A 27,114-nucleotide genomic window follows, 5' to 3' on the forward strand; every position below is an offset into this window, starting at 1 on the left:
TACAACAGTGAGATGCATACCTGTTTTTCTTAAGCTTTGCTTCTGCTTCTGTGACTTGCTTTGTCACTACTGCTATTCTCCCAATTCCATCAACTTCACCATCAGAATTTGCAGGAGATGAATTGTTCTTCAGTGGATCAGACTTAATTAAGCATTGCTTCTCACGACTAAAACAGAGATGTCAAAAGCAAAGACATTCAGTAGTTTCAACATTTGTTTTGATGTGTACAACCAAGTTTTAAAACCTTCAAAAAATTACAAGGACAACATTTCAACTTAAAAGAAAAAGAACTTTGCACAACTGCTATCAACTAGTGTAAGTCAGTTCAAATCCAAAGACTTTCTCTAGACTCCTATGTTGTCTTCCTAAAAACTGAGCAGGGGAAAAACCTGAAAATGATGGCAAGATTTTCAAACTCAGAATTTCCTTCCAGTTACAAACACAGGCTAGTAAAGCATATGTTCTTTATAGTCCTTTACATTAACAATTAAACTCAGTTGTACCTGGCAATCTCTTCTTTTAAGAGTCTGTATTCTATCTTCTTTTCTTCTGGTAGAGCCTCTGGAGTTCTCATTGGATCATTTTCTTTTTCTGATTTCGGAGGGGCTTTGATTTTTGATGCCTGTTACAATGAGGTTGAAGTCAATACTAGTCACACTAGTTTAAAATACTACTAATGACTATTTTTAAGAGCCATTTCAGCACAAACTTAAATCTGTTCAAGCCTAGTAAGATCTTTTACACCAGTATTTTTTGGTAGTAATTAAAGATGCATTGAATTTTAACTGAAAAAATTAAACCAAAACATATTACAAATTCTGTCTTCAGGATGTCATCTTAACCAAAAAAGCCATCTGAATTAGGTTGTGCAATCCAAATTACAATGTAATGGTCAACACAGGAATAACCTACTCACGCTTGTCCATTTCTGATGCAAACCAGAATTTCTTGACCAAATTCTGAAGTTTAAATTCCATATACAAAGCAAAATCATTACAAAATAAACTATTAAATGCTGATAGTGTTTACCTCAACATTTCTCCTTGCTTCTTTTATCATAGATTCCAGTCCTCCAAACACACTGCTAGTTGAATTAGATGGCTCTCCATCAGACTCGCTGTCATCAGAGTCATTTAATGTAACCACAACAGACTTGTGTTTTGGAAGCTGTGGGGAAAATGCAAAACATTTTATAGCAAGAGAAAGTTAAAGACAGATACAACTGAGCACATACTTACTAGAAGAGAAAAAGGAGGCTAACTCCTTTTGTTATCATGACACACCAATTCCACACTGTTAGAAAAAAAAAACAACAAACCACACCTAAGCATTTGTGCACCTCCACTACAAGATAGATACTGTTAACATGAAAGGTACTCCAACATTTTCAACCTATTGCCAAGTATCTGCAGCATATTTACATTTCCACGGCCTTAGCACACAAATCTTAAACCCTTTATTCCTATACTTCATGAATTATTTCAATTGTAATGAAAATTATGTGACATTTGCAAGCATTTTTTTTAAGTAACTGAGGTAACAATCAAGTCTGCATTAGAAATGCTGTGGCAGACAAAGCCACACAATTGCAATGCCTCTTGTCCCACAGTTATACTTAGCTGACCTTACAGTGAGTTGCTCAGGCAGTTAAATTGGCAGAACACCGACAGCACATAAAAAGCAAGTGAAACATTAACCACTTTTTGCCAACATCACTAACTGAAACAGCTCACTGAAGATCAGATGACTGCCAATTCCAGCACAAAGAAAGATGCAGAAACAAGCAGACAGCCGACATCAAGCTCAAATGCTCTGGAGTTAACGGCTCAAAAAGAAGCAGCTCAGTTCACATTTCCAGGACTGCTCTTCCCATCTCCCAGTTTAGGGCTGGACAACTACAGTCACACATTTAACTTGTACCTCAGGACAGGACCTCTTCAGTGCTCTAAGTGTCTTTTAGAGCACACACCCTACTAAAATCGCCTACTTTTTAAAGTTAAAAATACCTAATTTCCATAATCATTTCTTTTTGTTATTCTCTTTCTGTAGACTTCTTAAAATAAGGATTGCATCTACTACTACTGAACATACTACAGATGCATTATTTTTGCACCACCATAGCACAGGCAGGTGAAACTCCAGCTTATATGGGTGCAAGAAAACAAAACAAGGCACTGGTCCTTGCCTCACCAATATTCTCCAGCTGTAGCTCCATGGAAACCCAAATTAATCAGGCAAGGCACCCCACCCTTCTCATCTTCAGATACAACCCTTGCCTATCACTGGCTCTTGGTATTAAAAGGCCAAAGCTGCTTTTGGCACAGTTCTGTAGGATAAAAGTCCCTAACTGCCTTCCTTCCCCATTTTTCATCTAGGGGAAAAGCTGATAACAGGAAGGGTCAGTCAGCTTTTCTCCAGGTGTTTTTTCCTAGGGTTTTTTTTTTTAAGTGATTCAGCAAAACATTTAACAATCAGTAAAGGAACACCAGACTACCATCACACTGCCTTCAGTAAGATCAGCTGCTACTGCAGGGGAACCATAGCTACAGCTGTAATGAAGGATCTCCCCATAATGTTCCAAGTCATTTTCCAGCCGTGGTGAACAGACCCCTGAGTGTCCATGACTACTTTGAAAAAGGGTTACAAGATGTCATTGAAAAAACAAACCACTATCTGTAGGCTATGTCACTATGCAGAGGTCCTCAACTCCACATAAGAGATCTCAAGGTTTGTAAATTTAAAACCTCTTCTGAAATATAGTACAGCACACAAAACATTCAAAAGCTACCAAGCCCCCAAAACTATTAAATTTCAAAAGCCTCCATAATTTGCCTTTATTAGGCATTTGTGATTTTAAGATTTCTGCATATATCCAAAAATACTCACAGAAAAACTATCAGTTCTTAAGTTCAAAACTGAATTCTGAGTTCATTTTAGGCTCTAGTAAGAAAAACCAAATACTACAAAAGTTAAAAGAAAACCTAAGCATTCAATACAAATTGCTTCTAAAAGCTTAAACTAATATGAGTAATTGGTTTCGTCTTCACATCAAATTGCTTTCACAGAGGACAGAAATAGCTTGTGACTAGGCTTCTGTGAACATTATTTGGCCATAAGTTCCTTAAAACACACACTTACTTTATATATAAATATTCTATTTTAAAAAATTATTAACAAATACAAAACACTTTGTTTCCATAACCATTCTTGTAAAAAGAGACACTAGCCAAGCCAGCCAATTCAAATACAAGGTATTAATCTGTCACCTTTAACTAAGCTAACTCACTAGCAGCAAGTACTGGATTTCAGCTGTAGGTTTTTTTAACATTTACATAATGCCTTTCAACAGCATAGCTGGTAAGAGATGTTTATTATGTTACTAAAACAAACCAACAGCTCCCCAGTAACGTGTTTTCCCTCATTCATGCAGCAGCAGTTAATGAAGTCTCAGGACAATAGAATATGTGGGTAATTTAAGGGTTTTTTTCAGAATATGTTTAGTATTTAAACATAAGAACACTCAAAAACGTAAGTGAACATAATTATTATAGAAAGGATATAAGTATATCCAAATTGAACAATAAATTCCAGCTATATCTAGAATTTAACGTAGATAGTGAAGATGAGTATAGCCAAAAAAAGATATGTCTACTTTAGGCTTAAGAGCACAATTCTCCTGCAGAAAGGAAAGCAGGCCTCAGAATGCCCAAAAAAAGAACATTCATGTTTACCATCTCAAGCTTTTTTTCTTTCATTATGGCATCAGGTGACCAAGCAATCATAACGTCTGTATTTATGAGCACGAAAACTGTTAGCCAGCTACAATTACACTTGACAGTGCCATAATAGACTCACAGACACTATATATTCCTCCAAATTTTAGTAAAAAATCATTACAGACAGCATCCACTGACAGAAAGGCAAAGGTATGGACTCAATCATACTATTCATTAGAGAAACTGCATGGCAAAGAGCTACAACAAGCTAAGCTTTGTAAGGTGCATTGTTAATCACAAACAGGCCACCTGTGTATGGTTCACTGCCATAAATTAGGAGGGCTTCCAGTCTGGCATGACACAGGCAAATATGTTATTAGAACACGTTTCCAACAATCCAAGGAGACTGCAGCTATCACAAACCAAAAGCAAGCTGCGCATACCTCCCATGACCATTCGGTCAAGTTACAGAATATGGCTTGAGCTAACGTAATGAAGTCTGCTGCTGCCTGAAGAGAATACTGTCTTCCACCCTCACCCACAGACACGCCATCTGCCACTACTTTTGTGCTAGCTCCGAATGCTCACAAACGTTTCACTGAAAAAATTCAACTCCCCCTAGAAGGAAAAATACCTCCCACCTCCCAAAGTTAGTTTTCTAACCAGTTAAGCACGTTAAGTAAGTTAAGCAACAGGACTGATGCTCTAGACCCCAGTTTAAAAGAAGGGAGATTTGACCAGAGGCAGAAGAAAGAGTAAGATCACCCCTTTTTTGGCAACAGTGATTAGACTGGCTCAGCTAATATTGGATAGCACCCTTCAGTCTATGCTAATCTGAAAAAGAAATTAGTTGAACTATATGTCTCTTGGTTCAGATTACTGCTGGCATATGTTGATGCTTTCAAGCTGTAAATTCTTACTTCAGCATCAAATTGTTTCTATAAGAGCGTATGGATTATCAAAGTCACTAATAATTCACATGTTTAACTGAAGCTCCACCATTCTGTGCTGTATCACTAGAAAATCTTAAGTCTGCTGTTCATTTGAACAGAGGACAACTTACACTCAGTGTCTTATTGATAAAAAGCACCAATATTTCCTTACTGTAATCACTGCTCGTGGAGGCCTTGGTACTCTAATGAACTTTGTATTTTGTACTCGTGGCTGAGACACAGTATTAATACTGACAGCAGACAGATTGCTTCTTGGCACAGACTGAAAGTTATCCAGAACAGGAGGGGAAGGTGGACCACTGTTACTTGAAGTTTCCTAACAAAAAACAAAGATACAGTCATAAAAACACATACTATATACTGTTACTTTAAAAGACATAAACATAAATAAGGTTGTTCCATACATGTTTTAGAACTTGGAATTGTGATTTAGGCAGACTATCCAAGCATTAGACAAATCTTGCAATTCTGCAGTAATACCAAAAAAGGCACACAAGAATTTGCAGTTGACTTGTGAACGACTGGCATAAGTTCTGCAACCTTTTAATGAGGTCAAAAACACCCTGAATTTTCAAAACCACAAACCTTGTTTCTCACTCCAAAAAAAACCAGTTAACCTCTAACGCCTTTTGCTATAAGGTTGAAACAAAGTTAAGCATCTCATTTTCTGACAGCTGATAAAACATTTTTCTTCAGAAAATAAAATCCCTATTCCCCTCTCTATTTTCAGTACCTTGAAGTTTCATAATTCTTTCAGAAATAAGAGACACTGCAAGGTACAACTCAAAGGGTAGCTTTTGTTTCATTTTGGGGGCAAGGGCAAAGGGTAATGAAAAGTTTGAGTTGGTTGATTTTTTTTTTAAATGATCAGAAGGCAGCATAAAAAAGCCTGTAATCCTCACTTAACAGATCACATTGAAGTTTTCGTCAATATTGCCATCTAGAGGTTTACATTAAAAAAACCAATGTAGTACCTCAGATCTAAAAGCTCGTTTGTTGGCCAGAGACTTGAGTAATTCTTCTCTTAAGAGCATCTCCTCTTCCTCTTCTTCATCGGCAAATGGAGGTTTTGGTGGCTGTTCTGGCTCTTCAGGGGGAAGAGGTGGAAGAGGTGGAGGTGGCTCAAGAGAAACACAAGAAATACCCTCCACATAAAGTTGGCTCAAAGATGGTACAGGCTGAGATGAAAAAAAAACAAAACCACAAGAGGCTGAAACCTGACAGTTATTACTACTTTATGACTATTTAGCAGAGGACAAGACCTAAATTATTTCATGGTTTAAAACTAATTTAAACTGCAGGGAATTTAGATCACTGTCAAAGGCTGCTGCTAAACAATAATTACTCAAAGATGATAATGGAAACAACAAGGTTACATTTGGATACTAAAGTAATCCAAACATACAAACTAAACATAAATGAGAATTCAGAACCAGAGATAATCTAGCCACAGAAATATGGCTGGCCAGATAAATTTACAATGCTTGAAAAAAACAGTCCTTAAATAGTTTTGTGAATTTGTCGTAGCTAACAAAATTACATTTTCCCTTAGCCAAAAATTCAGAGGACGTCATGGCACAGAGTGGCAACTTTCCACTGCTTTACTAAGGACAACAATCATTCAGTGAAGAAAAGTGGTGGGAAAAAAAATGCTAATTAAATTTCCATGTGGACTCTTAGATGAGAAGACAGCATATAGTCAAAATGCCAAAGTTTAAAAAAAGGACCATGATGAGCTACTGTTTTGGTTGTTTCCCCACATCCAGGTAACAAGTCAGAGAATAAGCATATCTGCATACATGGCCTAGAGATAAGAGGCAAACTTGCCCTGCACTAATAATGCCAATTCATTATTTTTCTTACGTGCTTCAGTAAGTTTTTGCTTTCCATTATGAAACAGCATAGCTCTAAATGAAGAGAAAATTTTAGTTCAACGGGGAGAATTTTCAGTAAACAGGAATTGAATCAGCCAAAAAATAGCTGAAAAAGTTTCTGAAAAGCAACCGCAAGTCTATCAGATAGTTCAAGGGAACCACCAAATAGAGAACTGTATCAAAAACAGAATCTAAATTTAATCCTAACTTTAACATTTTAAATAACATACAAAATTAGAATTATCTACATTTTCAAAAACACCCTTTCAAGGTTACTTACTGGAACTGGAGGTGGCAGTGGCAAGGAAATTGGTGGTACTGAAGGTGGAAAATAGCCTATTGGACACTCAAAGAAAGGAGGCTGCACTGGAGAAGAAGCTGTAATTAAAAAAAAATTGAGTGTAATTACCTGCCAGATTTCTCATTGAACACGAACTCATGCTTATACTTCAACTGACTTAATGCAGCAGCAGGAGATAAATGTTTTTACTATACACCAATTCAAAAGGTAAATGCATTGTCGTGTCTGGTGTTACTTCTTACATATATCTATATAAAAAGAGCAGGTACTTGTCATTTTTCTATTTTACATACAAAATGCTAAGTACAGCCAAACAGTACTACTAAGGTAATGACTCAGCCCTCATTTGGTTTAATTTGCAACAATCTACCACCTTAAACTAGGTATCTGAACACAGAGTCTCCTGATTCCTGGCTACCAAAAATACAATACAGATCAGGAGAGAAGTACACCAAATGCACAGCTGACACTGAATTCTGATACATAAAACCAGAGCTTGAGATGCTGCATCAAGAGAAGATTCACGTAGCTTACATGTCCAAAACAGCAGCTGCAGTATTCTAGCAAATTAATGTATGAGGAAGGCTGACAAGAAAGGAGAAAAAGGAAAAAAAAAAAAAAAAAAAAAAAAAAAAAAAAAAGAGATGGAGGATAAAAAGCAAGAGAATAGAAATGGCCGACAAAGCAGTATGCTTAACGAAGCTTTCTCAGCATTTCAAATATTGAGATGGAACAAGGAAACCTGAATACCTTAAACGCACCTCAAACTGAGGGTCAGTAAATGATTTAGGCTGGAAGACACCTCTGGAAGGCATATGTCCCAGCACAGGTGCTCAAAGAAGGGCTGCCCCTGAAGTCAGATCGCTAAAGACCTCGTCCAGTCAAGTTCCAAGTATATTTGAAGATGGAGGTTCCACAATGTTTCTAATTAATCTGTTCTAGTTTTTGACCATACACTGTGAAAGTCTTCCTTTGTATCTAACTAGAATTTATGTGCTACTATTTAAATGTTGTGCCTTGTCCTTCTGTTGCACACACTACAGTTTGGCTTTGTCTTCTCTGTAACTGGCCACTAGACAGTTGAAGACAGCAGCAAAAGCCCTCCTCAGCCTTCTCAACACAAACTCAGCTCTCCCAGTATCTTGCAATAAACTAACTGCTCCAGTCACCAATGAACTTTATGAAAAACAGACCTGAACCAGATTGACTTAGTCAAGAAGGTCCTTTGCTACATTCGTAGTATGTACTTTCTCCTACCATGAAACCACAAGACGGATGCAGTCTCATCAGTATTTAATAAACCCACCCACCCATTAATATTTACAGTGCTACAACCCAGGATGCAGTTTGCCTTTACCACCCAAAGCCACACTGCTGACTCACTTTTCTCTTCATGTCCATTGGGACTCCTAGGAGCTTTTTTGCAAAGCTTCTGTCTATCCAGTCAACACCCTCGGGCCCTTTCTACACAGCTGCTTGGTAATATAAAGAATAAAGTCTGTACTCGGAATAGTATAACCTTTAAGACCTTCATAATACAACTCCAGCAAAGATGGGAAAGAGAATCAGCATTAAACAAAGACAGAATAACTCACCTTAAAATGTTAGTTCTGTAACTGCCACATCTCAAAAGGAAGACTTTCCTTCTAAAATGATGACTCATTTCCTACTTTTTAACTATTTTTACCAACCACCATATAAGAAAACTAAGTAAGTCTTACCTGGAGAGTTAGTTTCACTATCTGTATCCATAGCAACTTCGTCATAGTTATCATACTGATATATGCCTCCTGCACTATCTGTAGACTGCTTATCCAAAGACCACCTCAAGTCTGTATCTGAAGACTGAACACAAAAAAAGTGTATTTTATGTAGCTGGTCCTATGTTATTCTTTCAGAACAAGCCAATTAAAAGTAAATTTTAGAAACACACCCTTACAATTTTGTCTTCTAATTGCTTTATAATACAACTTACTTGTACAAAAAGAGCAAACCGAAGATCACTTTTTAATCAAATCCATTACAGGTAATGACTTGACAAATTAACTACCAGTCTGAAATTGGGTCTCTTTGGGGAGGAGGGGTGGGGGCTGTCATCATACATAGAAACAATTTTTAAACAACTCTTACATCATTATCTATCTGGCAGATTGCCATGGTTATATATTTCTGAAACACTGAAAGAGAATTAAATGATTTATTATTTCTGTTAATCTGTCACAGCAGTTACCAAGACAGAACTGCACAAGGATCACCTTCACTATGACAAAGACTGTGTGTTTACGCGAAACTTGTTCCGATTGTGCTAAGGCTGATGTTTCAGGTGTAAAAGTCACTTACTGTCCCAGAAGGAGCCACATACCAACTGAAACATGCCAGAGACTGTCAACTAATAGATTGTTTAGAGAATGCCTAACGCTATATGGATGCCAATCAATGTTCAGCAAACACTGAAAACATGCACAACAGGTAAGTATGACTTCTTAGACTCCTCAATTTCTATCTTTCAGAGGCATTCTAAAAGCTACCAGTGTCTACTGTATTTCTGCTTTTTACAGTTTAACACTTTTAGCTTAAATTTTCAACTCATCATTACAAATGGGACATTTCTATAATATGACCTCAAGTAGGGAGTCTCAATTCCCTTCGCTGCAGCTTCATTTCTCCCTATACCATCAGTAGCTCCAAGCACTTGAAGCACCTAGCTGCAGCAGCTGTACTGCTTCCATGATGAAAGAATTAATGCTGAATTAAGTATTTTTTCTGTAATATACCAACGTTTTAGAGACAGAACATTAGCAATTCAAGTGCCTTTTGCTAGCTTCAAGATGACAGAGTGAAGACAGCATACAAGTGCAGCATGATGACCACTGCACTAACTCTATTCCTTCATGAATTTGACACAATCCTGTCATCTTGTAATGAGGCTGAAGTAATTATCTTCCTTTCATGTCTGAATGTATTTTGTACCTTGACAAATTAAAAAACACTACAAAGAAACCAAACCTCAGATGACATTTTGAAAGAAGCAGGCCACTGAAGTTATATAGATACAAAAGGTTTGAAAGTGTGGAGACAAAACTACAGTCTAAAAGAAGAAAGCCAAGAAAGTTTGGTTGATTGGTTTCTGTTAAATTACAGATTGCTCTTTCGTCACAATGTTCAAAACATCTTTAGGAAGAAAACGTTTTACCAATGACTTGCAGATGTACAACTCATATAAAACTCATCTTACCAAACACAAAGGGATGCCTGTCAAGCATGAGATTAAAACACTGTCAACACTGAAATACTTTGAGCTTTTCTTTTTTGGGGGGACAGGGGGAAGACAACACAATCTAGAACCAGGAGGGGCAAGACAGAAATCACTCATGAATCCCAAATTAACACCTGAACACCATGTAAAAAAATTGTTACCCTGCTTCTCGATCTCCTCTTTCCTCCAACTAGCTTCATAAACCGATTGTATTGCTCTTCCTGATTTGAGAGGTCCCTAATTTTTCTGATTTCTTCTTCTCTCTTTCTTCTCTCCTCTTCCTCTTCTTGCTTCCTCTGGTCCTCCTCTTTCTGACGCCTATCTTGTTCCTTTTGCTGCTGCATCTTCTTTGATGTCTTCGACTGTTGTTTCCTCAGTCCTTGCTTGGCTTTAAATAAAAAGATTGTGATTAACTTCACCCTACCTTAACTGTTCCCCCTACTCCTAAGATTCTTCAAGAGCCTTAAGTAGATGTACGGGGGTTTAAAAGGATTAAAGGCTCATTGCCCAAGGCTACACATAACATAATATGTTTCTTTTTATTTCAGTAGTCATGCCATTGATAAACATTTCAGTAACATTAAACTTATTACCTGTAGCACTAGGTTTTTTTGTTGAATGTGCTTTTGTACTGGCTTTGACTTTCTGCGTTACACTTTTCGTTTTTGTTAGTTTTTCCTTGCTTTCCTTCATCACCTGTTGTTCTTTTTGCTGCCATTTTTTACTAGCAGACTGAAGTGCAAGAAGCCTAAGTTGCAATTCAGACATCTCCTCCTCATCATCAAGCAGCTTCTACAGAAGAGAAGAAAGGATAAGACAAAAAAACCTCAAGAAACATCATTTAACTATTTTTTTTTAAAAAGTCTTTTGACATCAGTCCCAAAATTTTCACAAAGAGAAAGCTTAAAAATCCTATTTTACTGGTAAGTGTCATTCCTTAAGAACAGACTGACTCTACTACTGAAACATTTCTGGACTGCAATTTGGAAAAAGCCATCGCAGTACTGTACTGTAATTATGCCTCATCTACAGAGGAATACTTTCTTACCTTTTCAAATGTTACGTCTGAACTGCTAAGCTTTCGCCCTGAGGTTTGTTCTTTATCTTCTGTACCTTCCAAAAGAAAAATAACGTATTTGAGGGAGCTGTTTCTCATGAGACAGAGCTACATTAAAATTATGTGCAGAATTTACTCCACACAAACATATTTTATCAGTATCATTGGTACCTTGTATAAAACAGAATAGAAGTTGCATCTTTAAGATCACATTTACAAACATTAATATAAACTTGGCATGTCTGATGAAATCCACATCATCACTATGCCATAATCCTAAGGCACAACCTGTCATTTTTTATTAATTCTCTGCCTTAAGGTTGACAGGTACTTCCCCAAGAAGCAGAGGAAAACAGATTTGGAGACAGGGGGAAAAGATGACTTCTTGCCATCTGTTTTATGCTACCATCTCATATCAGCTGTTGTCCTGAGCATCTCAGGTTCCACTGGCAACTATTTTGAGTAACTGGTCAATCTTCTGCAGAATTAAATATAAAGGCCCAAAGCTGCAGCAAGAACACACTTCCTTTATTTGATGTCAAAGGAAAACAGAAAATAGTTATCCTATGGAAAGGAATAGTAAATAGCAATGCTTTCCCACTAAACATTAAGATGTTGACATACTAATTTTTTAAGACTGCCCAAAAGCCGTATCAACCTGATTATCACATAGCATAAATATATACACATTATTTGTGTATAATACACATAGTAATGTATATTATACAATTAATTATTGATAATAAATAATATAATGTACTGATTCTAGCTAATAACCATTAATATAGTTGATGGAAAAATTATAACTATATTATTTAAATATAACCATGCATCTATAGTGTTTATCTGTATACAAGGAAGGAAATTTTGTGAGAAGCTTGGACACCTATTCCTATATTACCTTTTCTTCAAAGAGATTCCTTCCCACAATTCAAATTGGTCGAAAATAAGTTTGTACTCCATACAGCTCTTCCTAGCATTTCATGAAAAGCCACATTCAGAAAGGGACTGTTTAAAATATACTAAAACCTTATACCTCCACAAAAATGGTATGTAGTAAATACTGAAGATCTTCCTGCTTGCACATGCATGCATTTTTTAACAACACACGTACAAAAGAAAAATAGTATCTAATACCATATCTGTTCTAAAAGTGTTCTAAAGTCAAATTCAGAAAAGTTCTTACACTAAGCAAAGATCCTAATCATCCAGTCCACAGGATGAAAGTAAGGAGACACGGATGGTACAATCGTTTCTGAGATGCTGACATATGTAGGGACATATTACACAAATCAAAATGCTCTTTCAAACCAGAAGGGGATCATACAGGCTGAACAGACTAATGGGCAACAAGGTAAGGAAAGCAGGGAATACTGTGAAGCCTCTGTACCACACAGAGTTAGTTCTAGAAAGAGACAAAAACTTCCCCGAGTTTTAAGACAAGTTCTTCAACTTAAATGGGTCTGGAGAAACATCCAGTACACCATTTAAAAATAAATATAATTGGAAAACCAAGTTTTGCTAGTTTATCAATATATGCTTAATTAAGCAGTATACATTCATTTGCTACACATGGATCTGCAATAACTCAAATCAGCTGGGTTTTTCTACCTTGGAAGCCTGTCTTACATTATCATAAACCATCACTCATACGTAACTTCTGCTTCCAGATCATTCCTATGTCATACATTTGAGTGGTGTGCAAAAATTAAGATGTTCTTGATGTGCATACTATACCATCTATTTTCAACTTCAGTGCTTCTAAGTTTTAAAGTTGGATTTACTTAGAGATTGTGTTGCTTTTTTAATAGCTCTTTTACTCCTGTCTTGCTGTGTTCTCTTCCTGCAGGCTACTGTTTTTTCTTCTACAGTCAAGATCTGTCGATATTCCTCATATCTCCCATTAAAAACTACATTACCTCTTAAACACCACCAGAACCTATTTTTTTTCTATTAATGGGAAATATACAAGGGGAAAAATACCTAGAATTAAGGTTGTTTGGCTACTAATTATCAGTTTCTTCTTTCAGTTTTACAGACTTTGTCTTCTAAATTCTCATTCTGAAGTCATGTATAAATTATTCTGAATGAGTGCACTAGTGCTACCTTTCTTCATATTCCTACTACTTACTCACCTGTATCCTTAATCCATCCATTTACTACTTTGTCACTTCCCACTCAAATTGATAGTTCATACATGTTGACTAATTAGCTAACATAAGATAAGCCGTATCTACAAGCACACTCTTATTAGAACTACATGAAGGCTCAAGCACAACCAGTTTGAGCTGATTGCCTTATTTTGATGCAAACTTAAAAGTAAGCTCAAGGGCTATTACCACAGTTCAGCTGGATGCAGTAACTTGTTTCTTGCTAACTGGCTCACGCATCTGAGCAATTACGCTCTTTAGCCTGCACTTCAGAACTAGCTGAACAAGATACTTATTCTACCGCTACATTTCTTCTACAAATCTTTTCTGTTTCTGGCCCATGATTCCTTCACTATTTGTGAATATCAATAATGACCAAAATAATTCTGGTGAAAATATCTCATGAAGTCTTGCTACACTGAAGAAAACACATAACAATGGTGAAACGCAGAAAAAGATGTCTCTAAATGTTATCCATTCATCTAACAAAATACCCACATTTTGCTTCTGCGTAAAACAAGGGAAAAAACTTTCAGTGAAAGCTAATGATTTGTGTTGTGAACCGCAATCAAAACCATCATGTCTTATTTCTATGCTTTCTACCAAACTATCAGTTAGTCTAAGAAACCATGTAAGTTAAAAAATAAACAAAAAAATACGCTTCCAATCACATGTATGTAATTCAAGGAATTAAGTACATTAAATCTGTAACTTAAAACATTTGACATTTTAACTAAAATTAGTATTTTAAAGTAAAATTTTCCCCAACACCTAATAAATGCGAAAAATAATAGCAAGCAAAAATAACTTCACAAGCTATAACAATTTTACAAGTATTTACCTTGGCCGGATTCTGTGACTTCAGATTTTTGTGATGACTGTTTTGTTCCTTCTTTGCCTTTTTTTAATCTGCTCCTCTCAGCTGGAGTAGGCAGTTTTTGTCTGAGAGGTTTCAGTTCAAATGCCTGAAAGGCTATAACTGGATTTTTCTCCTCAGGAGATACTTCTTTTATAGCATCCGTTGTAATACTGTCATTTTCTACATTTATTTGGTCCTCAGCATCCACTGTTCTATTATCATCTTGTTGTTCGTTTTCTTCCCTGTTGCTCAGAGCTAGTCTTTCATCTTTATTAATGTATTCAAGCTCTAACTGTATCTGTTTATACTTCAATAGCAGATCTTCAAAACTTTCTTCCACAGAATTTTCATTTTTAGAAGAGTAGTTCTGCTTTCTAGATGGAGACCTTCCAAAAGTTTTGGCTGAATTACTGGTCAAGAAAATTAAGACAAGAACATGTATAACCTTAAAATAGTGGTGATATTACCACTGAAGACTAAATTATGACAAATAGAACTGAAGATCATTCTTATCTATTTTAATTTTACCTTAAGGCTAGCTTGAAAAATATCCCTTATAAATATGAGCAGCATGCAAAAGATTTATCCATTGGTATATACTGACAGCTTGCTTAAACATTTTCTCAAACAAGCAATTTAAAATATGCTATTTATGACAAGAATTTCATGAATTGCTGAGAAGTTTTGTTTCTTGCTCACACCATCCTCCCAGAAACAACAGCTGTAATGCTCAGATGTTTGCTGTCACAGACAGCGAGTCAGGGTTCCACAGTTCATAACTCAAGTACTGACTCCCCATCTGACATTCTGAAAAAAGGGAGGTTAAATTAATTCTCACTCATTTTATCATTTCATAAAATGCTAAGTCTAGCCACAGCACAATTACACACTGGCTAAAAGACTTGTAATCAAAACATTTAAAAAAAAAACACTTAAAGTGGTTTGGGAATTACTAATTATTCAGAAAAGGTTGTCTATGGATGCCCAAGGGATAGATTTTCTTGACAACACGTTGTCCAACACAGGCAATGGAAATATTCTTAAACAACCACAACCAAAATAAAACATATCACTATTAAGAGATTCACTTCCTCTTACCTTAACCTGACACTCAAAAAGCTAAACTATCCTGTAAAATAATCATGCTCAAGGGGAAATCTTTTAGGATACCGAGTCAGGTTTGATTCACTTGACCATCAGTATCAACCCCACTGTGGTAACAACTGACTCACACCCAGTTATGCATTTTCATCAACATCACCTCCTAAAACAATAAATGGAGTAAAACTAAAAGCTAAAATAGGTATCCTCTGAATGCATACATACTGAATCCAGAGGACGTTGACTTTATATTTGAATTCTGCTCACACATGATAACTCGGATGTTTAATTTTGCTACATTAACTTCTAATGTAAATATAAAGAATCTTGGTATGTATTCTACAAAAGCAACTTCTGTACTACCAGTTTTGTTATACAATACTTTCTTAGGTATCAGTACAAAAAGCAGAAACTAGTAAAAATAAACTACATATTTTGCCAGAAGGCAAACAATCTATAAATACATTGAAAATACTAAAAGCTGTGTGCAGTATAACACTAAATTATGTAATAAATGTATTTGTCAAATTCACTTCCAACACATTTCTGCTTCCAACAAGACAGCTACATTAGTGATTTTGTGAGTCACAGGAAAATCTGAAGCTAATTAAGTGATTTAACAGCATTTATAAAAATAAGTCTAACTATCATTTAGTACTAGAGTCGGGTTACAAGACAAAGCTTTGAGATTTTTTTGCTCAGGATAATACAATTCCTAGAGCTCCCACAACGGTATTAATGAGAAAATTCTGTGCTTCACATATGTAGAAATTTTTTTTATATGTGGTTCTACACACAGATTGCAAGACTACATGAAGTGCTATCAAAGGCAGACAAGCATATATACATAAAAACAAGTTATCTCTTCGATCGGTTCAAGTCAAAATTCATCCTACAACCAGAAAGAGACCAACTGAAGAAACGGGGGGTTAAAAGTGAAGGATAAATAAAAAAAGCTTAGTAGACACTTAAACATTTCACTCTCCTGGGGGAATACCACTCCAGGCCACAAGCCTCCTTGTCACCAGTTGATGAGAAGGTCCCTTCTGAAGTCACACATCCATGAACTAGACCCCTACTTCATTAATATTACCAACATGGAGGTACCTTAGTATTTAGGAATACTGTCATATAGACTCCTGTAGGTGGCAAGGATATGAAAAATACAGAAAAAAAACCTTACATCGAGAGAAAACCTTGGGCCATCCTTAACTACACAACCCATAAACAACTGAATGCCACTTTATATAAAGAGCAACAGTATTAGAACCTTCTCCACATTTAAGTAGTACATCTTAAAGTATCAGGGGAAAGAGTTCCTCATTTTCCATTTCTGGTTTGAAAATGGAATCATCAGTTTCTGAATGTTCTTTTAATTAAAAGCACAAAGGAGATTCTTTATCCATACCAACAAGCACTGCAAGTCTGTTTAGGATGACCAATATGTTTGCCCTGGCAATTACTCATTACACAGAAAGTAGCCATTTTCTGGTACTCAGAGCAACATTGCAAATTAAGAGACTTAAAATCTATTTCAGCACTAGAACCATCTTACTGTGCGACCCTGGGCAAGTCACATCATCACTTACTGCCTCTCGAGAGAAGATCCTTGCATGAAGAGTTCTTACTCCAGTAATGCTTCAACAAATGAGATTATATAAAAGCATCTCTACCACTAGCTACATATTCCATTCACTTTTTTTTTTAACTAGTAACGTGGATAAACAATCTTGCATCTAAAATAACATAAGGATCCAATGAGTAGCTTTCAAAGCCCTAATTGCCAGCACAAGTTGGAAAAATTCCTGTTCCTGGGATCAAACAGCACAGTCAAGCAAACTACACACATTCTTTGACTACTGGTGTGGAAGACAACAAAACACTGCAAGATTCTGGAGAATAGGTTTTATCCACTAGTTCTCCCACTCGGTGCTTTTTCTACTTGCCTACACTTTCAGTTCAGCAACAATGCAGTTGCCTCAAGTTTCAGTACCAGGCTGCTCGTAAGTTACACTTGGAGTCCATTCTTGATGTTTCTCTACAGCAAACCTGGAAAACGAGAACAGCTTCTTCCATCACTTCCAGACTTCCTACTCCTACAAGGAGGTAATACTAGAACTCCATTAAAAGTCACCTAAGCAACTGTAAGAGCAATCAGTAGAGAACATCCTGTAAGAACTGCTGCATATGGCTTTACCGTGAAACAGAGCTTTCCTATGTTACCCAGGGTCTCATATAAATCACATTCTGTGCATACACTCCCGGTTCAACTTTGGTTTAGCTTTAAAGCTCGTTTTAGCTACGTGTAACAGCCCCTGAAGAGCTGAAAGGGAAAATGAAGAACCTGTGGATCCTTCATTGCCCAATAAGGGAAATTAACAAGCTTACGGTTTTAGCTTTACAACTGTGACACTAATTACATACACGAAAAACGCCACACCAAAGACTGACCCTGCTTCACAATATTCACACTTCGGGCTAAAAAAGCAGCCACCTGGAATCCAATCGACTAAAGCTCTGTCTCAGGCTACGCTTTTTCTTTCTCCCTACACGGGGCAGATCGGCCAGGTCGCAAGCCAGGTCACGGCAGTAATCCGGCTTCCCAACAGCCTCTCCTTGAGCAGCAGGGCCCGCTGTGCCTGCCAGCGCCCGGGGCCGGGAGGGGAGCCTCCCTCTCCGTTACCCTACGGCAGCCCCAGCGCCGGAGCGGGAAGGAACAGCGTCCCTTCCCAGGGCTTTCGGCCACGTAACGCGGCACTGACACACCCGGGCCCACCCCAGCAGCACGGCCTCCCCGCCTCCGCTCCCTCTCACGTCTCAAGGATACATTTTCGAGGCGAGAGCTCCCTCCAGCCCTGGCTGCTACTGAATCCGCCGCCGCCTCCCCCTCCGGGCGGCCTCCCCGGAGGGTTGCCTCCCCGATCGCCGCCGCCTCGGCTCCCACCCCAGCGCCCTCCGCCCCTGTAAGGCCGGCCTCGAAAGCGGAATCGGTCCAGGGCATTGTGGCTGCGCTCCCAGAAGGAGAGCCGGGGGCCCGTCTCGGAGTGCGAGCCCGACGGCATCCGCGGCGCCGGCATGGGCGGCGGATGGGAGCGGAACGAGTCCTTGGGCCGATACCCGCCGTGGCCGTGCAGGTGCCCCATCTCCGGCGGGGGCTGGTGCCGCGAGCGGGGGAACGGCCGGCCGGAGGAGGAGAGGGAGATGCCCCCGCGGAGGCCGGGAGGCGGCCTGCGCCTCGAGTAGGGCCTGCTGCTGACGAGGCCGCCGCCGGGCGCGGAGCTGCCGCGGCCGCCGCCGCCGCCGCAGGGCCCGAAGCCGTTGTTATCATCGTCGCTGATTTCGCCGTCTTCCAGCTCCCCTTCTTCCTTCGGGGACAGCCCGCTAGGATCCAGCGCCGCCTCCGCGGGCGCGGCCGCCGCCTCCGCGGCCGCCATGGGGCCCAGGCCAACGGGTCTCGGCGAGGCAGAGCGCGGCCCGCCTCGGCCGCTCGGGCGGTTTCGTTTCCTGCGCAGGGCGGCCCCGCGTCTCGCCTCGCCCCCCCACCCCCCACCGCTGCTCGGCTCTGCCCCGGCCATCGCGAGTTCTCGCGAGACCTCGGCCCGTCTCTTCTGTTCTGCCCAGGCAAGGAAAGAAGGCGCGTTACGCGGGGGGAAAAAAGGGGGGGGGGCGGGGGAAAAGGGGGGCGGGGCAACACCCGAGCGCGGGGTATCCTGGGTAATGTAGTTCCCAACTCGGGAAGAGGCTGTGCAGGCAGGGGGCGGGGAAAGTCGGTGGCTCAGCCTATCGCGGGGCGGGGGCGGGGGCGAGCGCCAATGGGGGTTCGACCCGCCATGTCGGTAAAGGAGGCGAGTGGGAAGGCCGCCATCTTGTTGAAGGGAAGCGAGCTGGCTGGAGGGGCGGGGGCGGTGGTGGCTGGCTGCATGTCGGCGGGCTACGCTGATCTCTGGAACACGAGTGGCAATGGCAACTTCCTTTAGCATCGCCCGGCGCAAAGCCAACCACAGCGCTGCTGGGGAGCAGGTGCTCATGGGGGTGCTGGTTTCCCCGAGCCACAGACGCTTTCTCCGTTGGGGGGGGGGCGTGTCCTGCTGCCCCCCAGTCGGTGCACAGGCCTCTAAAGGAAAGGCATCGGGTGTTTTGGCGGTGCCCAGCACCCTGGTAGGCATCATTAACCCACCAGCTCCCTCCCAGTAGTTAAAACTGCTGTGAAAATTTTAAAGAGGGATGTTTCTGGGAGGTTCTCCTGGCAGGTGATTGCTTTGAAGTTCAGATTGGCCCTAACGGTTTCTGTGACACGAGTGAAAGCATCAGAGGGGATAAAGCAATGACATAAACTGCTTAAATCATTTGTTTTCGTTTCACTCACCTGAGTATTCTGGTGCTACCTTGTCTGTTTCAGGGACATAATACCAGGGTGCTGTCAGGTGAGCACCAATGGTTTTCTTGGGGAAAAGGAGAAACCTTATTTTAAATAAAGCCTTTCAAAGTCCTGGAAAGCACCTAAAACTTGACTTCTAAAACTAGCACAGCTCCTGGGATTTTCTTTGCAATTATCATGTGTGCTAAATACCAGCAGACTTGCCATGGATGTCCAAATTGGAGATAGACTGTCTGTGCTGTTCTTGAGGGTGAATTATGAAGGGGTTTTTTTCTGTGCCTTTCTTGAGGGTGAATTATGAAGGAGGTTTTTTTCTGTGAATAATGTGCTACAAAAGCACAAATACCAAAAATAAAATTCAGTATCATACTGCTATTTACTTTTCTTCTTTGCCTTTCTCTCTGGATTTTCCAGCAAGAACAGGGAGAGTCTATAATGCATATGCTTTGTAAAGTCCAAAATGTGATACTGTAAAGTCAGTCACGAAGAAAAACCCTGTAAGACTTGATTTGAACTTTTTAGAAGGTATCACTTGTGCTAAACAAACCTACTTTTCTTTGCTCAAAACGCTTTGCATCCTCTTGTTTTGACCTAACTGGACAAACAACATGATTTAGAACAGATACTGTTCCAGTGACTTGACTTCATACAAAACTCCGGTTAGAGTAACAGAATTTGTATATCACATCCTAAATTTCTCTAATTTCTTCTGTTTAAAACTGTGTGGATTCTATTAACATTTATGAAGAAGAATGAAGCAAGTTACAAGTTTGCTTTTTTTTCCTTTTTTACAGGTATCCACATACTACAATAGTGTGTTGTATCAATTATTCTATTCAAATAGATGTTATCTCTAGAAATCATGCTTCATTGGTGGCTTACACTATTTTACATATCACACAGTATTAAAAACATCGACAAATATGACACAGAACTGTCGTGGTTTAACCTCAGCTGACAACTAAGCACCACACAGCTGCTCACTCACTTCCCACGCCTGCAGCAGCATGGGAAGGAGAATCAGGAAAAAGGTAAAACTCATGGGTTGGGAGAAGAAAAATTTAATAATTACAATAAAATATTACAAGGATAATAACAACAGCTGTAATGAAAAGGAGAGTGAGAGAGAGAGGAATAATATCCAAAAGGAAAACCAACAAGTGATGTATAATACAACTGCTCACCACCCACTGACCAATTGATGCCCAGGCAGTCCCTGAGCAGTGATCGCAGGCCCTGGCCAACTCCCCCCCAGTTCATATACTCGGCATGATGTTCTGTGGTGTGGAATATCCCTTCAGCTAGTTTGGGTCAGCTGTCCTGGCTGTGTCCCTTCCCAATTTCTTGTGCCCCTCCAGCCCTCTCACTGGCAGGGCCTGAGAAACTGAAAAGTCCTTGACTTAGTGTAACAACTTAGCAACAGCTAAAACATCAGTGTGTTACCGACATTATTCTCATACTATATTCAAAACGCAGCACTGTACCAGTTACTAAGAAGAAAATTAACTCTATCCCAGCTGAAACAAGAACATGAACCTACTGAAAACTTTCTGAAGTAGCAACTGGAGGTCAGACAGGTTTCTTAAACAATGCTAGATGTCTCTGGCCGTGTCTGAAATCTGACCTGCTGTAGTTATAAGGAACTTTTAATATCACTACATCTAAGCTGCAGAAATTTCCCTCTCAGTAGACATTTGCCTACTTGGACATCCCAGAGCCTTGCATGTATCTGGTTCCAGCTTCCTTTGTACAGTTCCCTTTATTTCTAAGTGTTTTCACACACCAGTAGGAAATAAGTATCCGCATCTTTTAGAGTGGGAAGGAAAATGTTTATAGAATGTAAAGCGTTTGCAAAAAAGCAGCAGCTCTATGGGAAATTAACCTGCTGTGGGTATTCCCACTCTAGATTGTTACTGTGTGTTTGCCTACAGTTTGTCCTACAAGTGTGCTGAATTTATTCAACAATGCTATATGATCTGTATTATAAATTTCTGGCTGAGATACTTAACCATCTACAAAAGAAGATCCTGAGAACCTGCCAGTGGTTTTGCATATCCTATGGTATCATATGTCCCTTCTTTTATTTCAGTCATCTGATACTGCCTGCTTTTTTTCTCTCGTCTAGGGTTATCAGGGAAGTAATTTGATGTCTACATTTTCAGGAAGAAGAGAAATCATCAACTCTATTCATCACTGTTAATAAACAGGGAAATTAATAGTGTTAAATTCTCTTCTGTAAAGGGAATAAAATGTCATGTGTAAAAAGTGTGTTGATCTGGTGATTTTGGTGTCTACACATTTGAACAAGAGGCCATAAACATTCAAAAACTGTGAGGGAGCTGCCATTCAGGGAGAAAACATTAGGAAATTTCGTTCCTTATGGCATGGGTAATAGACGAAGAGGTTTTTGTGAGGTTTCATTGCAAGGTGTAAATTTAAGACAAAGTAAAAAAAAAAATCTTGGCTGCATTTCACTGTATGCCTTTAAAGGAGATGGTATTGCTGCTGGAGAACAAATTTTTGTGTCAGATACTGAATATGTTTTCAGTAAAGTAGAAATGGAATAATATAAAATACAGGAAAGCATGTGCTTAATACTGGAGTACAGAATTTGATTTATTCTTTATCATGTTCCCTGCATATTACCTGCACCTCTGGACATGGGCAAAAAGGCACTAGAGAAATAGCACGTCTGTGAAGATGTACTTGAATTACTGATATTTGTGTACGTAAGCAGATAAGACTCCTGGATTTAAAAGGTATCTTCAAGATCTCCTCCTGCAACTCAGGACTCAGCTGGTGCAGTTGGTAACAAGTTCTGTATTTAAAAATAAATACCAAAGGTCACAGGGTGGTCACACGACTTTAATGCAACTAAGACTCATCTGCATATTTTGCAAATGTAAACTACAACATTAGTGCAGCTATCCTAATCCTAGCAGTATTATTTCTGTAAAAGTCTGAGTATCCCTGACACAATAAATTACCATATTCTCATTCCCTCATGATGTGTGTCTCTGGCTCTTTATCCAGATTTGTAAAACAATACTGGAGTTAGTGGTCTCAGTGACATTTTTTCTTTAGGTGACCTCATTTCTGGTCCATAAAACATTAAAAAAAAATCACATTTTCAAAGTCTGAGTTAGAAAATCAGTAACATGTTTACCACATAAATTAAATGCTTACAAGTGTGCTTGTTTTTCAGCAGCACAATCTGAGCTTTAAGGACTGGGACACATTTCAGAACATAAAAGTCATTCAGCATCTTTTGGTACTGTAATGTTTGGCTGAGGCTAAATATGTGATTATTTTTATTCCGTTCCTGCTTTTTAAGTGTCAATTACAATTATCTGATACCAATACAAGACAAGCTAGCCAAGTTTAAGCTTAATTCACTTTACATTAAATTGAACTTGTATTGGTGTATTTGTTCTGGCTGCGATGGAGTTTGTTCATCGCAGCCCATATGGTGCTCTGTTTCGGGTCTGTGGCTAAACCAGGGTTAGGTTTCTTTTGGCTGTGGCTGAGCCCTGACTGCACAGCCTCAGGGCTCGCTCTGTTTTCGACTCTGCCCATTCCCCCACGAGTGGGCCGGGGGTGGGCAGGAGATGGGGAAGCACAGCTGACCCGAACTGGCCAAAGGGACATTCCAAACCATGTATTCTCAGCACTAAAATCAGTGGAGGAAGAAGGATGGTAGGGGAGTTGTCTTTAGGCTTACCATTGCTCAGACTGGCTGGGCATCAGTCTGCTTATGGGAGGTGGCAAGTCATTCCTTTTGTGATGCTTTTTTTTTTTTTCCTCTTTGCCTCACCTGTTACCCTGGGTTTTATCTCAATCCATGAGTTTTCTCGCTTTTGTTCCTCCTGTTCACCCCCCATCCTGCTGGTGGGGGGAAGTGAGCAAGTGGCTGTGTGGGTGCTTAGCTGCTGGCAAGGGCCAACCCAGCACAGCTGGATACATAAACTATATGCACCATGTATACCTGTGCTACTAGTTAGTGCTTATTTGTACTCCCTGGTTTTTCCCACCCAAACTTCTGACAGGTTGAACTGTAATAACTTTTTTATGGCACTACAATAAACCTTTCTGGAACTAAGAGACTTCAATACCTTTTTTTGTTGTTTGTCACCTTCTCGGTATTCAAGCAACTATAATTTTAAATACTATGGACTCTAAATAATGAGGATTTTTTTTTTCTAATCAAGAAAACATGAAGCAGTTAAAAATTGAATTGGGGGAAATGGTGAGGACAAAGTGTGACTGTGAAACGCTTCTTCATAGGTTTTGAGAGCATCAAATTTTATGATGAAGGCATTCTGCTGAAATAGTATAGATTGTATGTGGATTCCTGAGAATTACGTTGTGGGAAAATAATAGAAGATTGGCAAGGAGGATTGTAAACACACTCCATGACTTGCAGCTGGGGTGTCAAAAAATACATAAGGGATTAAATGAAGTAAAATGAAGTAAAAATTAGAGGACATGGTAAGATTGAGAAAAAGAACAAAGAATCACACAAACAGCAGGCAGAGCTGCACAATGATAGATCAAAATATTTGCCTCATCAGAAGCTTAAAATCAAATAATATTTCACCAAGAGATAGATCTGAGCAAGTTATCTTAAATGCTTTAAGGAATCTTCCCTTGAATGAGTTAAAAATACAAGATATAAATATGAGGTATTTATATGAAATAGGAGATTAAAATGAGGTATTTTGCAGAAGACTATAAAAGCTTTTCAAATCAAAAATGTTGTGTAATCTTTATTTTGGTATTTATGGTGAATTAATGATAAAATATGAATTAGTCACATTGATGTGCTCTCAGACATCCACATCAGCGATGAGAAAAATCTGTTTAATTATTCAGTACCTGTCAGTTAGTAATGAAAAAGTTACTTCTTTTTCTTTTACTACTAACGAAAAGTAACTTTTTCAGTAGTTACTATTAATGAAAAGTTACTTCTTCAAAATCCACAAGGTGTTAAAATGTGATTTTAGGTTTTCATCTCAGGCAGTGATAGTGTCTGATGGAAGAGCTGGTTCTGTGAGTTCTGTCTTTCCCGAAGTCCACACAAGAAGTGTTTTTCTTTTGGAAGAGGCTTTATTTTTAGGAACACAATCACTGCACATAACTTCAGATGGAACACACTTACTCAAGTAGCACTTAACTTCCTCCTGTTATATGTTTGTGGCAGTTTCCTCTAGGGAACCTCAGCACCCTTTATCGCCAGACACTTACAACTGAGGATCCTGCATTGCTACTTGAGACTCTACACAAGCCTCTCTGTAAGGACTCACAGAAATGAATGGCATGTTGAGGAGAAGTAAGCAAGCAAGGTCAGAAACTGAACCATAGAACTCATGCCCTCTTTAAAGCAAAGACGACTGTTGGCTTTTTCTGTCGAGTTGGTGTTGTAGTTGAAGCTTGTGCTTTTATTGTATTTGTACATCTAGCCAAAAGTTAACCTGTCATGGTTTAACCCCAGCTGGCAACTAAGTACCACGCAGCCGCTCACTCACCCCCCACACCACCCCCTAAATGGGATGGAGAGGAGAATTGGAAAAAGGTAAAACCCATGGGTTGAGATAAGAACAGTTTAATAATGGAAATAAAGTTAATAATAATAATAATAATAATAATAATAATAATAATAATAATAATAATAATAATAATAATAATAATAGTAGTAGTAGTAGTAGTAGTAGTAGTAGTGAAAAGGGAGATAACGAAAAAAGAGGAATGAAATCCAAGAGAAACAAGTGATGCACAATACAGTTGCTCATCACCCACTGACTGACGCCCAGCCAGTCCTCAAGCAGCATCTGGCAGCCTCCAGCCAACTCCCCCCAGTTTATACACTGAGCATGATGTTCTATGGTGTGGAAAATCCCTCTGGATAGTTTGGGTCAGCTGTCCTGGCTCTGCTCCCTCCCGGCTTCTTGTGCAGCTGCTCCTGGGCAGAGTACGGGAAACCAAAAAGTCCCTGACTTAGGGTAGGCACTACTTAGCAACCACTAAAAATTGGTGTGATATCAACATTATTTTCATGCTAAATCCCAAACACAGCACTGTATCAGCTACTAGGAAGAAAATTAACTCTATCCCAGCCAAAATCGGAACAACCCCAAAGACTGTGGTATGTAATGCTTTTTTTACCCATTGATGGGATGACTGGTGTTCCTTAATTCTTTAAACTATGTACATGGCTGAACAAAATAAAGAACTAGAAAGATCTTGTAGTGTTTTCCTTTAATTTCCCGTTCTACCATATGCATGTATTTTTGCTGATAAAAATATCTTGGAATTTAATTAATCTTGATATAAAAGATTAAGACAGTCATTATTTATAGTATGTGGATGCTACAGCCAACTTTGTGTTAGAGATATTTAACAGATCAAATGTCTGTGGTAATGTTTTACACTTTGAAAGATAAGCAGCTACATATATAGATGAGTAAGTGCAACATGTTCATTATTTTGGTCATTTCATGTTTTTTCTAAATTCTTTTTAAATACTTCAAATATTCCTTAAAACAGAAAATCTGAAACTAAGGGCTCAAATTAGCATGATTTAAAATAATATAAGCCACTGTACCTTTCATATTTGGCAAGTAAATACTGCCATGGGTTGGATTGCAAACAAAATGTTGGAGGGAGAAAGAAGTGGAAAAAATAAACCTCACATTAATTTCATGAGACTTTTTTTTCCCCGATGAGGTGGGTGAAACTGTACTATAGTGTTTTCATCTTCATCAAGGTACAATACCTTTCTTTTTGTTAAAAGCACTTTAGAAACATACAGAAGCAATATCCTACCATGTCCTGCAGTGTTCTTCAGTTCTTAAAACTCCTCAATATAAACATTTTTAAAGTAGTGTTTCCTACAGCCTATACTCAGAACAGAGGATAACAAAATTGGTCTTGGACACCAAGTTACAACTTAGTTGTTGCAACCTTAAAAACAGCATTTATAAAACATCTTTTTGGATGAAGGGTTACAAGAGGTGCTTGTTTACTTCTACTGTCACAAGTGAACATTTGAGCTGTTGGAGACACAGGACATAAGAGTAATAACCTCCTTTTTGACCATGACAGAAAGTTTATCTTAATGTGTCCTTCAGAATTGTGAGTACTTCTGGATAAGTGAGACTGCATTTTGTTAGCTAGGAAATAAATTACTTGCCATCTTACTTTAAGTGAATTCCATATATTACTTAAATAGCAATTTCTCAAGTGTAAATACTACAGAATGTATTACCTCACTTCATGGGTATTTTGACAAAAGCATTTCAAGTAAACCAGTTTCACTGTTGTTGCATTGTATTTGGTTTATGTGGCAAGGTTTTGGCAGCAGGAGGGGGGCTGCAGGGGTGGCTTCTGTGAAAAGATACCAGAAGCCATCCCCATGTTAGACAGAGCCAATTCCAGCTGGCTCCAAGATGGACCTGCCACTGGCCAGAGC

The 27,114-nt window shown here is 39.0% G+C and overlaps 1 protein-coding gene across 10 annotated transcripts in view; it reads right to left on the minus strand.

Moving 5' to 3' along the window:
• Nucleotides 1-19,705, minus strand: part of ZFC3H1 (zinc finger C3H1-type containing) — a 43,958-nt gene extending 24,253 nt beyond the window's left edge. For 6 of the 10 annotated variants that reach the window (XR_005827915.1, XR_005827916.1, XR_005827917.1 and 3 more), the window contains exons 1-12: nucleotides 18,096-19,704; nucleotides 14,150-14,569; nucleotides 11,150-11,214; nucleotides 10,695-10,893; nucleotides 10,263-10,489; nucleotides 8,567-8,690; nucleotides 6,825-6,922; nucleotides 5,645-5,848; nucleotides 4,822-4,986; nucleotides 1,031-1,168; nucleotides 505-623; nucleotides 21-167 (exon numbers count right to left, since the gene is read on the minus strand). Coding sequence is in view for 5 of the 10 variants with exons in the window: in XM_040594209.1 (XP_040450143.1) it covers nucleotides 21-167; nucleotides 505-623; nucleotides 1,031-1,168; nucleotides 4,822-4,986; nucleotides 5,645-5,848; nucleotides 6,825-6,922; nucleotides 8,567-8,690; nucleotides 10,263-10,489; nucleotides 10,695-10,893; nucleotides 11,150-11,214; nucleotides 14,150-14,569; nucleotides 18,096-19,437 (3,248 nt within the window). In the remaining 5 variants the exon portion in view is untranslated. Of the gene's footprint in view, nucleotides 1-20; nucleotides 168-504; nucleotides 624-1,030; nucleotides 1,169-4,821; nucleotides 4,987-5,644; nucleotides 5,849-6,824; nucleotides 6,923-8,566; nucleotides 8,691-10,262; nucleotides 10,490-10,694; nucleotides 10,894-11,149; nucleotides 11,215-14,149; nucleotides 14,570-18,095 lie in introns of all 10 variants that reach the window. The other 4 variants (XR_005827919.1, XR_005827920.1, XM_040594213.1 and 1 more) reach the window with 2 other exon arrangements.
• Between the last annotated feature and the right edge of the window lie 7,409 nt (nucleotides 19,706-27,114).

Source organism: Falco naumanni, chromosome 5 (genome assembly GCF_017639655.2).
Source record: "Falco naumanni isolate bFalNau1 chromosome 5, bFalNau1.pat, whole genome shotgun sequence".
Taxonomy (NCBI): domain Eukaryota; kingdom Metazoa; phylum Chordata; class Aves; order Falconiformes; family Falconidae; genus Falco; species Falco naumanni.